Source organism: Anabrus simplex, chromosome X, assembly GCF_040414725.1.
Source record: "Anabrus simplex isolate iqAnaSimp1 chromosome X, ASM4041472v1, whole genome shotgun sequence".
Lineage (NCBI taxonomy): Eukaryota > Metazoa > Arthropoda > Insecta > Orthoptera > Tettigoniidae > Anabrus > Anabrus simplex.
The window spans coordinates 222,248,327-222,261,357 of NC_090279.1; the positions used below are offsets into that span (position 1 = coordinate 222,248,327).

At 38.1% G+C, this 13,031-nt stretch overlaps 1 protein-coding gene across 5 annotated transcripts in view; it reads left to right on the plus strand.

The window, feature by feature from the left end:
* The window catches only part of holn1 (CD2 antigen cytoplasmic tail-binding protein 2 homolog holn1), a 42,593-nt gene extending 30,793 nt beyond the window's left edge, over positions 1 to 11,800 (plus strand). For all 5 annotated transcript variants that reach the window (XM_067159290.2, XM_067159286.2, XM_067159287.2 and 2 more), the window contains exons 6-7: positions 184 to 370; positions 11,563 to 11,800. In XM_067159290.2, the coding sequence (XP_067015391.1) occupies positions 184 to 370; positions 11,563 to 11,753 (378 nt within the window). In that variant the 3' untranslated portion in view covers positions 11,754 to 11,800. The remainder of the gene's footprint in view (positions 1 to 183; positions 371 to 11,562) is intronic.
* The last annotated feature ends 1,231 nt before the right edge of the window (positions 11,801 to 13,031 follow it).

Genomic DNA, 13,031 nt, shown 5'->3' on the forward strand with positions numbered 1-13,031 from the left:
TGAATTACATTAAATCGAATATTACATTGATCTTCTGGGACTGGAAATTCCCTCTGTTTATGCTAAATAGACGTCACACAAAATTGGAGGGGTTAAACTGTTGCTCTGTAACTAGCTAGCTGAGTGTTAATGTTGTATGTGGCTTCGTTTATGGAAATGCAGCGGTCTTGTCTACTGTTACAGGTAAAAAGTTCAGAGGCGAAAGGAAAGGCTCCCGTTAAGACCTACGAGGACGCTCTGGACATGTATGCAGACGACTTTGATGAGAAAGAGCGAGAGAGGATCTCCAAGCGTTCCATTGACGACGATGAGAGCGAGCCACCTCGCAAGATGCTCAAGACTGAGGAGTCGTCTGTTGATAAAGCAGGAGGTTGGTCTCACACGCAGAGAATTAATTTTCTTAAAAACTATAAAAGTCATTTGAAAAATTGAATTCGATGCACGTTCCATAAAATTGTCTGGAACCTGTTTGCGCAGTAAGTTGTAGTTTATTGGGAATAGGAACAGAATCTACAATTTTGGTGAATTTGCGGTAGTGTGAAGTGCTGACACGACCTCCTGTTGCCAGTAAAACACCGTCGTCTTCATCATGATTGATATTTTCATCATCACAAGGTTCATTTGTACTCTCACTTTCAGTACATAAATCATTATCACGGTACAATTCTCTTGCAATATCGTTAACGAAGAACGAGAAACAAGGAAGACATAGTGTAAACAAACAGCAGTCAGCGTCATTCCTTTGTCTCTAGCTTGGCAATGCAAGGAGGATAGCAGCGCTATTGCAAAGAGGATATCTTTATACGTTTCCAGCGGTGTGCAACAGATGGCGTTTGGATTCTTTTTCGGCAACACTCAAAATAATTATGGGAAGCTGCACACGCCCGAGTTATTCTCTTCAAATTCATCACGTGTTGAAGGTCAGATTTTTCAGCTGTTTAAAACATGGCATATACCAGGTGCAGGAATTGAGGATGTACTACTGTGTGAGTCTGAACTCTTGTCCAGGGGAGTTCAAAGTGACGTGTTTAAATGCCAGAGTGTGATATTCACGGAGGCCTGATATGTTACATATGTTCAAATTGTTCTTTAGCAAAGATTTTAGAGAGTTGATGGCCAAAGTAAGAGTTCTCTAGTTATTAAACATTGACTCCTAGCAATTTCTTAACACCAGGGTGTAACTGTTCGACCCCTCATCAAGACACTTGGGGAGATGAAAGGTATTACCTTGGGACACATGAATATCAAATAAACTATATGTGGCTTGCCCGCAAATTGCCACACAAATAGAAACAATTAACATTCCATGGTTTCCCATTTCCCTATGTGATATTTGGGCGCCAGGGTTACAGTTTTAAACAAAACTGTAAACCAAAATTTATATTTACTAGCATAGAGACTTATACTTAAATCACAGGGGTAGGATTTTAAATAATTAACCATTAAGTATCGCTTAAGAAAGAAAATTAACGCAATATAAAATCTAAATGAATTTATACTACAAAAAATGAGATGAATCGGAAAAGTTCCTTAAAGCGTGGAGGGATTTAGAATTTACTTTACTGAATTTACTAATTGCTTGCTTTATCTAATTGAAGCTCACCAATTGCAGCTTTCGTTGAAGTCATCAGGTTTCCGTGGTTACTCGTTCTCTTCTTCTCGATGTAGAATTTGCTCCATGGACATCCTTCCTTCCTTCTCTGATATGGTACGGGCTATCTGGACTAGCACTCCCTACTTGCCTAGTCTTTAAATTAGACATTGGCCCTATACTTGTAAAAACTGATCAGCGTTGATCGTATGAGGAGAAAATTCAGAGATATGAATTTTTCCATATTAGTAGAAATCTCAATCCAACTGAGCTATACAATTTATACGGTACAGACTTGTACCAAATTCCGTGGACTTGAACTAAACATAGTTCTTTGTCCACAAGATTTACCGAATATAACACAAGCCGTAAGCTTGTTTCGTCTCACGCAGATCCGATAACATAACTGTATCTAAGTACTGTATCGAAGCGATAACACATTGTACAAAATAACTATGTCGCGGAGCGACCACTCAGTGTCTCGAAGCGAGCACATACCGTCTCAAAATCAATGACGTCGTTCACAGTAGATGTTGTAGTTAGGTTCACAGCAGAAGTTGTAGTTAGGTTGTTAGATTGTCAAGTTGTTAGGTGCCCTTCTCGTGGTGAGAATCTCTATATATCCGGGCTCAGTCCCCACTCTTGGTAACAGTTCAATCTCAAAACTCATGTACAACGAAGTCTCTGATTCGATAGATCGAATTATCAACTCCCCTTCTCTTCTTTCTTGACAAGTCCAGTGGCGATGATGTAGCTGACCAGCTTGCAAGCCTCGCGCGCGGGTCGCTGTTTACTAGCCTTGGCTCATAAGTTAAACCCAAGTGAGTCATCCAATTTCCCCGCTCAAGAATAACCTTTTGCGTATATACAAATATGAGATGAAATGACAACAACTATATTTCAACATTTTAACCAAATCCAATACATAATAAATTCCTATCTTTCATAATAATAAATAGTAAATGCTGTTATAATATATACAATATGATTGCAAAAACCTTATTTACAAATGCTTGACGTAGAATAAATATGTTATTACGAATAATTGCCGATGGCGGATAAACTTGATATCAAATGATATCGTGTAAAATTATATTATATTAAATTAGTAGGGCTGGAGAAGCCGGGACGGTTACAAGGGGATCCTTAAAATGCAAGCCGTACTGGTATCCCTGCATGCAGACATTCTGTTATTGTGTAACTTTATTCACAATAAAATTAAGGAAGAAAAACAAAACATAATGTGCATCTTTGGCTAAGAATAAAAGTACAGATTGTAATGGTACATAGGATGACTGAGTGAAGACAGCAGTAAAGGATAGAAATAGACTGAAAAAAAAATTAGACCTCGAAAAACAGAAAACAGATGATAGATGAAATGAATTAGAAATTGAACATCTAGCACAGGAATACCGGGAAAAGAAACTGGCTGTAAAAAGACTGATCCAGGAAGAAAAGGAAAAGTGCTGGGATGACTTTAGTACAAGGATAGAGGAAGACTGTCAAGGAAATAGGAAACTACTATACATAATAGTAAACAGTAAAAGAAATGAATATATAAACATCCTTGCACTGGAAACAGATGATGGCAGCTTAGTACAAACAGAGGAAGGGATCAGGGATGAAATGAAGAAGTACTTCAACATGCTGTTAAATGGAGATGGGGACTACACCACCACCAATGATTCTAGTGTAGATGAAGCCAAAAACAACAAATACCCATTAGCATGGCTTGAGGTAGAAACAGCACTAAAGAGCATGTGAAATGGGAAGTCCCCAGGCTTTGATGACCTCAGCTCAGACATGATAAAGGCAGCTGGAAAACCAGGCTTGAATTGGCTATATAGAGTGTTATCAGTGATTTGGGAAAGTAGCAAAATTCCCGAAGATTGGAGTAAAGGAGTCATCATCCCACTGTTCAAAAAGGGCAACCGACAGAAATCTGGAAATTACAGAGGCATCACGCTGTTGTCACACTCACTGAAGCTGCTGGAAAAGATCATAGAAACAAGGCTTAGGATGATAGTGGAACCTTTGCTTTAGGAAGAACAACACGGGTTCAGGAAAGGTCGGAGTACTGTGGATCTTATCTTTGCAGTAAAGATGCTGACAGAAAAGTACTGGGAATACGGAAGAAATCTTGTGATTGCATTTGTGGACATTGAAAAAGCACATGATAGTGTTCCTCGAAACAAGATATGGGAATGTCTGGAAGACCTAAAGGTGACAAAGTCAAGATGCTATACAGAAGTGCTACAGCTGTGTCCAGGCAGGCAACGGACGATCAAAATGGTTTGAAACAAAGAGAGGTGTCCAACAAGGAAGTGCCCTGTCACCACTCCTGTTCGTAATAGTAATGGACAAGGTCATCAAATCTATCAAGAAAATGGACAGTGAACCAAACGCCCTGGTATTTGCTGATGATGGGGAGAGACAGAAGCTGAAGTTCAGAAGAAACTTAATGAACGGAACAACACATTCAAAAATTTTGGACTGAAGATGAGCAAAACAAAGACAGTGGATATGACCATCAACAGGGAAGGAACAAGCTCAAATATATTTCTGGAAGGAGCAAAAATTGAATCAGCTTCCCACTTCAAGTACCTCGGAAGCACAATATCGAAAGACAACATTGTTAGGCAGGAAATACTCAACAGGACACAGAGAGCATCGAACTTCTACAGTCAAGTTACGAATCTCGTCTGGGACTGTAAAATACCACAGAAAGCGAGAACAATCATGTACCACACTTACTTCGTACCAATCCTCACGTACGGTTTAGAGACATGTACCCTACTAAACAAAGACTTCAGTAGAATCCAAGCAACTGAAATGAGATTCATTAGAACCATGAACCAAACAACCAGAAAGGACAAGATCAGAAATGAAGTGAATAGGAAAGTAGCTGGTATTGAGGTTCCTATTATCAGTGTCATAAAGAAACGCAGACTTCAGTGGTATGGGCACATAATGAGAATGAACTGGGAAAGACCTGCCAGAAAATATTTCGACCTTAATCTCGTAGGACGAAGACCACAGGGAAGACCAAGAAAATGTTGGATAGAGACTGTAAGATCAGATGTGGAGGAGAGAGGATACAAATGGGAGGATGTACTGGATCAGAAGATGTATGAAGACAGAAGGAGATGGCGAGCGCTTGTACACCACACCCGGGAAACTGGAGTTGGGAAATGATGATGATGATGATGATGATGTATCAGTTCGCTTCCCTCCTTCAGCACGCTTTCGCCCCTCACTTGCTTCCCACTTTTCTACGATGTGCATTTCTTACTCATGTATCACCTTTACTCTGTATTGATACGGAGCTATTTATTGTACAGCCAATGAGAACTGAAAAGTATCCTTTCAGTTATGTTAGGCTAATAATTGCAAATGTATTCTACATTGTATACGGATATCCAAGTAAATTACTGTACATGCAGTGACTAAGATTTTTTTAAATTGCCTGTCTCTTAACGTTATCCGAGAAAAGCATGGGAAGTACCCCGTACGTTGTTGCCAATATAAAGTGCAAATTGCGGAGTTGTCGTGATAACGGCAGGCTCGTTTGCCTAATGCCATTCACAATCGAGTTGGGAAGTTTTCATTATAATAGAAGGCCCCCAATCGACTTGGGGAGTTTTCGTTATAATGGCAGTCCCGCTTTCCTATTTCCAGCTTGCCTTCTGCCAGTCAAATCGAGAAGGGAACTATTCATTACAATGGTAGGCCTTCCTTATTACACAGGAGTTGGAGAAGGAGCCCATTCGTACTGCCAGTCAAAGTTGCCCTCCTGCTAACAATCACTGTCGATTTGTAAAGTATTAACTATAATGGCAGACACACAAATCGACTTCAATGAATACCGTATTTGTTCGCATATCACTCGCACTTTTTTTGACAAAAAAATAAGGCACAATAATAATTATTAAATTAATGTTATAATGGTCCACGTTTTCAATACTATAATATGCAATATTTACATCACTAAACTAGGGACTAGTTTCAGCCTTGCCTGGCTATCTTCAGCCTTAATGTAATAACATTTAATAACTAAACAAATGTACAAACACACAATTAACATAAAAACAAATGGACAGACACACATTTGACATTAAAATCTGGGATGAACTATGTGTAAAATTTGAAAAATAAATTAGGCTCTAAATTCTTAGCATCTAAAGTATGCTCATCATCCAGACTCTTTCTTGCATTAGTATTCATAGAACTGTTAGTTCCATCACTGCTAATCATTACAATTTCAATTGTAAAACGGGAACTAGTAAATGTTGATTCTGTAGTAGTCAGATCGTCAATCACCAAATCTACTTGAGTGGTGTTAGCAGTATGCAAGCCACTGGACGCCACTGTAAATAACCACCGGCTGACACAGTACAGCTAGATGGTGTTTCCACATCAACCAACGTAAATAAAATGAAATGTTCACGTAGAGCTCGTTAAAATCATGCTGAAATGCTGTTGGACATTGTCAGGACGGCACATGAAGATATGGTTAAAACTGACACATTCTTAATTTGTGGCTGGTATAAATTCGCAGTTCATTGCAGTGTCTATCTATAAACTGTCGATACCATCTGCAGATGTTCCATCCATTCCGAGGATCAACCTCTGTCACTCCTGTAGATCATTGCATTGAACTGAGAAGCTAAGTCCGTTTAACATCTTCAAGGCAGACAACAACACAAGTTTCAGAAGACAGCGTATTTTACTATTTATATGATAAATAACGAAACACAACGAGTTTTATAGGCATAAGATTTTAAAGTATAGGGTGTTTCAAAAAGAATATACGTATTACAAAGTATTATTTTGTCCAAACTATCGGTCGCTGCACCTCGGCTCGGCTATTGGAGAAACGAATATATAGTCTAGTTTATATTAATAGCTGCTAGATGTCATTTGTTTTCTGTTTCGCTTGGTAACCGTCATATGTTTAAAATGTCTACTTCGCAGCAGAAATCATTTTGTGTTGTCGAGTTTGCAAAGTGCAATTCCGTGATTATTATAGCTGATTATGTCCCTTCGGGGACGAAACATGTACTAAATGTAATAAATTATATATCTATCGAATAGGCGGACCATTTAAATATAATATTTAAATTAATGTTAAATATTCGCTATTTGATTCAAAATGGCGGCCAAAGTCATTCCTTGCAGTTGCACATGGTCGAGTGTAACCTCCAATCCACTGTCGAGAGCGTGACCAGAAAATAATGTTTAATAACCCACTGCTTCGAAATAAAAGGCTTCTACTAATATTTGCTTTAGAAAGACTGTGATCTGCAATAATACGTCGATATTTTTATTCGCCCCCAGGCATATGTTTCCACATTTGTTGTTTGGTGTTTTTCACACCTTTGATTGCACTTGTTAGTTTATAACCCCAGCGGAAAAGGTTTTCATATTTGTTCTCTTGTGTTTCTCACACTCTTTAATACTTTCCTCTCATCTTTAAAAATGGTAGATATAGTTTACACTGTACCTGCGGATACGCAATATACCAGTATAGTTGGTCCGTTATTGGACATTATAAATTTTCAAACTATCTCATTCCTGGTTGCCAGTGCTTCGCCCCAGTATGCTAAATTGGGCTCATCAGTTGGTAAATAGTACATCTACTGCGCCCTTCTTACCTGGCTACTCAGCCGGAGAACGAGAGTCTCAGAAGTGGACCTTTCGTTTTCTGGCTTTGCAAAAATTTTAAGGGCAGGAATAGAAATAAAGACTAGCGACAATAAAATCCACACTATCAAATATTAGCTTTTAACATTTATTATAAATCAGCACTCTTAACAACAAATTTAAATTGGACAATATCTTGGAATTCAAACATCTTCTCTGCCAGTCTATTCGGTACAACGTAAATATTCTTCCCATAATTCTGGTAACATAATTTCTGGAAATACACAGATGAGTATTAGCTTACATCTGACATAATAAAATAATAAACGTATTTTTATGAGAAGACCTCTCTCTAATGTTAACATGATTATTTACAAATTAAATTTTTGATAAATATTTTTCTGATTCATTTATCGTCAGTGATTAAATGATATCCCTTCCTGTTTAATGTGTTAAATTAACGTTACTTCCAGTAGATTGAAATGAGAAAAAATCACAATTACAATTTCTGTCGAAATTTCATTCAACATGTCTTCCTCAGATTTAATTTTATAAAATGAAAAATTTTCCATAATTATTAGTTCAAAAATTTCCGTAATAATTACTCAAACTAACGCAATATCCTTCTTCAGTATTACACACATTGAAAATTCTAGTATTGTAGGCTTTACAATAAATTGTTTGTGACTCCTGTCCACGGATATAACACTTGCTTATTCATTTTTACCTAAGACATTAAACCCTTCTCTATCTAATTTCGGAATAAAATCCACTAAAGATTCACTTCTCAACAAATGGGAGCAACACAAATAACGATATTTTCAATCAGAACTCACGCAATGAACAAGTAATCGAGTCAAATTGTAATCACAAGAAATATCACAGTCCATAGAAATAATGATTAATCACACACACAGCATTCACACTAGGGTACACGGTAACAGTTTGCAATGTTTACAACGATTTCTAATCCATGAGTATTACATTTTAATTTTAATCTAAGTCATAGAAAACTTTTGATGATGGTATCGGGTAAAGAAATACCATTGCATCAACTAGGAGTGTGATGATGTTAGGATTATCACTTAAATAAAGAAGACAGGTTCAACAACGATGCTCGTGAGAATATCGGTAATAGATATCATCGGAAAAATTATCGTTACAGAAACGCACATAACGCAGGTCAAATATAAACGTACACGTTTATGGTTCATGAGTCACGACATTATTATTATTTAGATACAATAGCTATCGACTAACACGTGCTCCACCCGAAGAAATTATCTCAACAACACATATTCTTCACATGAGACTCAATAAATGGATTCATAAGTCAAACACATAATAACTGATCCATTCCCAAGTCCATAAATGCAATAAATAATCCATCAAGATTCAGCCGTCTTCCAGGCTCACATTTATCCTACTAGAGCACATATTAATATTTCACACAAGAATAAACAATATTTACACTCATGACACTTATTTTCTTATTTAACCTGTGATGAAATTTTATTATTATTATTATTATTATTATTATTATTATTATTATTATTATTATTATTATTATTATTATTATTATTATTATTAAATGTGCAAGATCACAAATCCGCGTAAGTTAAGGTTCGATAAAATTACCAGATGACACTAACACGCTTGAAATCCACATAAAGACAATAATAACCTATAGGGAAAATTCGACGTAATAAACGTACCAACAGTCTGTCCCACATGACTTCAAAAAAATTATAAATTATTTCAAAATTAAATTATTATTATTATTATTATTATTATTATTATTATCGGAGAGGTCAATGATTTTCAATTCGCTCCTATACTATTGAATGGGACAGCCATAATAAATGTAGAAGACACTCACACATCACTAGCTATCTAATAGGAACCAATAATCATTCACACTCAATTAACAACTACCTTACACCATGGAAAGAAGAAATGAAATATCAAACTACGGCAAGACTAGAAGAAAATTACGTCAAATGAATAAGGAAGCATTATCTCTACAAAGATGAACAGATAGATATTAAAAAATTGTACTTAAATGATTGATGAGACTGGATTTCTGCCGATGACCCGGAACATGTGGTAAGTCATCCACCGCCGGTCGTCATCTCCTCCATGTCGGAGATTGCCTTACATTTTAGTACACCATTGTAGCTGTGATGATGAACATGGAATAGTAGTAGGCTTCCTCTTCCTGATGTAGTGGCATCTTGAATTATCTCGATCCGCACGCAGTATTCCTCTTCTCTCTTCACAAGTAGGAGGAGCTGAAACTGACAAATAAGTTTTAAGATGTGCCCTGCACACACACACGATGAATTATATTGTTGAATTATACGTAACTTCGTCCGTAAAATCTGCTAAACTCATAGATCTAGGATGGATAATGAGTCTGTTCTGCCGAGTGATCGAACCCAAGAGTGTCTGCGACGTGAATGTCGGCGTAGAATTCCCAAGACAGTCATCCTAGAAAGACTCAAATCAAAGAAAGACAATTTCTTCTGGAAACACCGTTATATAATCATCTTAAGATGAGAGTGTGTCGCCGTAATCGTCTGTGATTGGTCAATGACTTGCACCTGATTGGCTGTTACATTTCATTAAAATACTGTCAGGTGTAGCGCGGCCTTGCTTGCTATCGATCGGACGGCCTTGGTTTCTCCCAGTAGGTCACGTGGGGACAGCTGGCAGCCTGACACACAAAAAATCCATAGCTCACCCCCTCGCTTGGAAAATCCTTTTTCGTGCGAGCACTTCTCTCTGTAACACAGAGTTGGGAAAAATTTCCGCCCGTGCTAATGAAATGATAATCTTACACTCGTAGATATTACAAATATTTCTTATATGCCAAATTTGAAGGGGACACTACCAAGACGCATGGCTAGTGCGTACTGTGGAGGACCGTGGATGCCACCGGCAGTGTCAATGCACTATGAGAGACTTTGTCTCGTTTTCCAAAATTGATACCTGCCCGGCCATATAATAAAATTCTGAAAAACAGAGGTAGTTTTTCTACACTTACAGGTTTCTCCCTTGTACTATCAGAACTGTGCATTGTTGTTCGTTTCATCAACAATATGTTGAAGTCATTCTTGCGTTAGCAGAAGTAGCAGAAGGCGATAGAAATCCATAGGTGTATTCCCAGTAGGGGAATGTGCAAACCTTCCTGTTTTGTGAAAGAATCATGTTACATGTCACATGGCTTCATACTTCAAGCGTTACCTGGTTCATTTATTATTGCCTCCACTGATTCTTCATTGACTTATTATCAATAGCGCGTGTATCTTCCAACTCCGCGGTATCTTGAAGCACGCTTCTGAGGTCCACTTCCACGCTGTCATCACTATCCCATTGTGCGAATTCTCGTAGTCGTCCTTCTCGGATTCATCACCATTAAACTCACGTTCATTATTCTCCAAAGCACTTAACACCTGAGCTTCGGTTAATTTTCTGTTGCCTCGCCGTCTTTTCACTGCACAATGTCCTGGTGTTGGTCCCATAGCCACCATTTTCAACAATGCGTACTACCAACATTAAGAAATGAAAAAGAAAACTGCTGAGTAAAATGTTCTCTAAGGAAGTGCGAGTACAATGACACAGCCATAGCTGCCAGCATGTGGTCAGGAACGCTTATAAGCAGTCTGTCTGTGATGGCATTGTCAATCCTTCCCTTCTAATTATGATGGGTGAAGCCTCAATTGGGTGTGTGAATTTCCAGAATTCAAGGTATTAGGACACTGACAATCCTCAAATGTTGACGGCCCCCTTGTCCCACGATGTGTCTGTGGGGAAACAGAACAATCTATATACCCTTGAAGAATGAAATCAGATGACTGACTTGTGAAATTTCTGAGGCGGAGATACAAATGTTAAGGAATTTTTCATCCCAATGCAGCATTTGTATGGAGAATGATGAACATAATTTTCAACACCCGCTTTTTTGAGATGTAAGATGTACATTATTTTTCAAGCGCAGTTTCTTAATTTTCATAACGAAACTGAACACTGCCCACGCTATTACAGCTTCATTCCCTGCCTCTCCCTTGGTCACTGTAACATCATGACCTGTTTAAAATACTTTCACCGGAGGATAGAGAGAAATCTGAGGAATCAAGTATGCACGTTCAATCAGCAGTTTAATAGAAGTCCGTCTTGTCAGACCGTTTGAAATAAGAAATTATAAAACAATTTTCCATTTGAAAAAATCAAATGATAATTAATATGTGTTTCAGGTAGTTGCTAGTTTCAGATGACCCCAAGCCCACAAGTGTAGCTCACATGTCGTTGCTTTTGTTTCCCTGCAGGTGGCTCAGAGGTGCAGTGGGAGTACAAGTGGAAGGTGGACGACGACGAAGTGCACGGGCCGTACTCGACGGAGCAGATGCAAGCCTGGGTGACGGAGGGCTACTTCAAGCAGGCGGTGTGGGTCCGGCGTATCGGACAGCAGGGACAGTTTTACACTTCGCAGAGGGTAGACTTCGAGCTCTACCTGTGATGTTTACGTAGAAACAGAAATAAATTTTAACTCTTGTGTCTTCATCATTTGCTGAACTTCCTTGACACTGAAACCTCCTCGTAGACAAGGAACTCCCTGTCATTAAGTATTCTTCTTCATCCATTCCCTTTTCCAGATTCTCTCTGGGTAGGGTTCTCCACCTTACTTTATTGCTATCGCCTCCTCTATTTGCAATACAGAGCTCCTCCATCTCATTCTAGGACGTCACTGTATCCATGAATGTTCTCTCTCCTGGCGTTCTCATCATGTGTCCAAGCCATTTTAGCTCTTCTTGAAGTTTACACACTCCCACACTTCTCCTTATTTCCTCGTTTTGTATTCTATCTCGTCTTGTCATTCCCTGTAAGCTCCTCAAGAACCTCATTTCAGCTGCTTGTATCCATACAGTGTCTCTCACACACTGGTAGAAACTTGCAGACTGCTGTATTTTTAAATCAGTTTCCTATTTTTATCACTCCCTTCGATTTTCTGTTACCTCTTGCCATAATCAAAGTCTTACTTTTTGGCAGTACTAATCTTTCTTCCAAAATTTGTTATCTCCTCATTCTATAAATCAACTTATGTCTGTACTTCCTCTTCATTATCTCCCCAAAGTACAACGTCATCAGTTCACCCATCATCTTCTCCTTGTTATAATGTAGATTAATTATTAAAAATGTGTTTAGAGTCAACAACAGTATCGACAGAGAACTGCTAAGTATTCAGAAAATGCTTGCAGCGTCACTCATTTCAACTCATGACTGTCAATTGCTTCAGTAATACTATAGTCCATGCACCCCAGTTTTTCAGAGAAAACATTTAAAATTCCAATTTTATTAGGTAAATATAAGTTAAGATTGTACCATGCTGTCGAGGAAGTCACCGGAATATGGGAAATGTGCCACTTTGGTTCTGCTTAGTTAACATCCAGGCTGCTAAAGCATAATATAGCGCTTCTCTGGACTCCTAAGCCTCCACGCGCAACAATTACCTAGTTCCAAAAAACTGAACAGCCTTTCCAATATCCATGTGTTTTGACGTCTATGAATACCTTAAAAAATGACGTAACTTCTTCGAATATACAACAGCAAACTCAAGAAGCCAGCATTCAACTGATAATTCTTCTTTATAACATCTTTTAGTGCACACTGGACTTTTAATACTATACGGCGCACTGAACTTTATTCATAAATAAACAACATAACTTCCGCTCAGTGCTTCGTCAATTGGAAGAGTTATTATTTTTAATATATTGCTGCTCAATATCCCACATGGTAT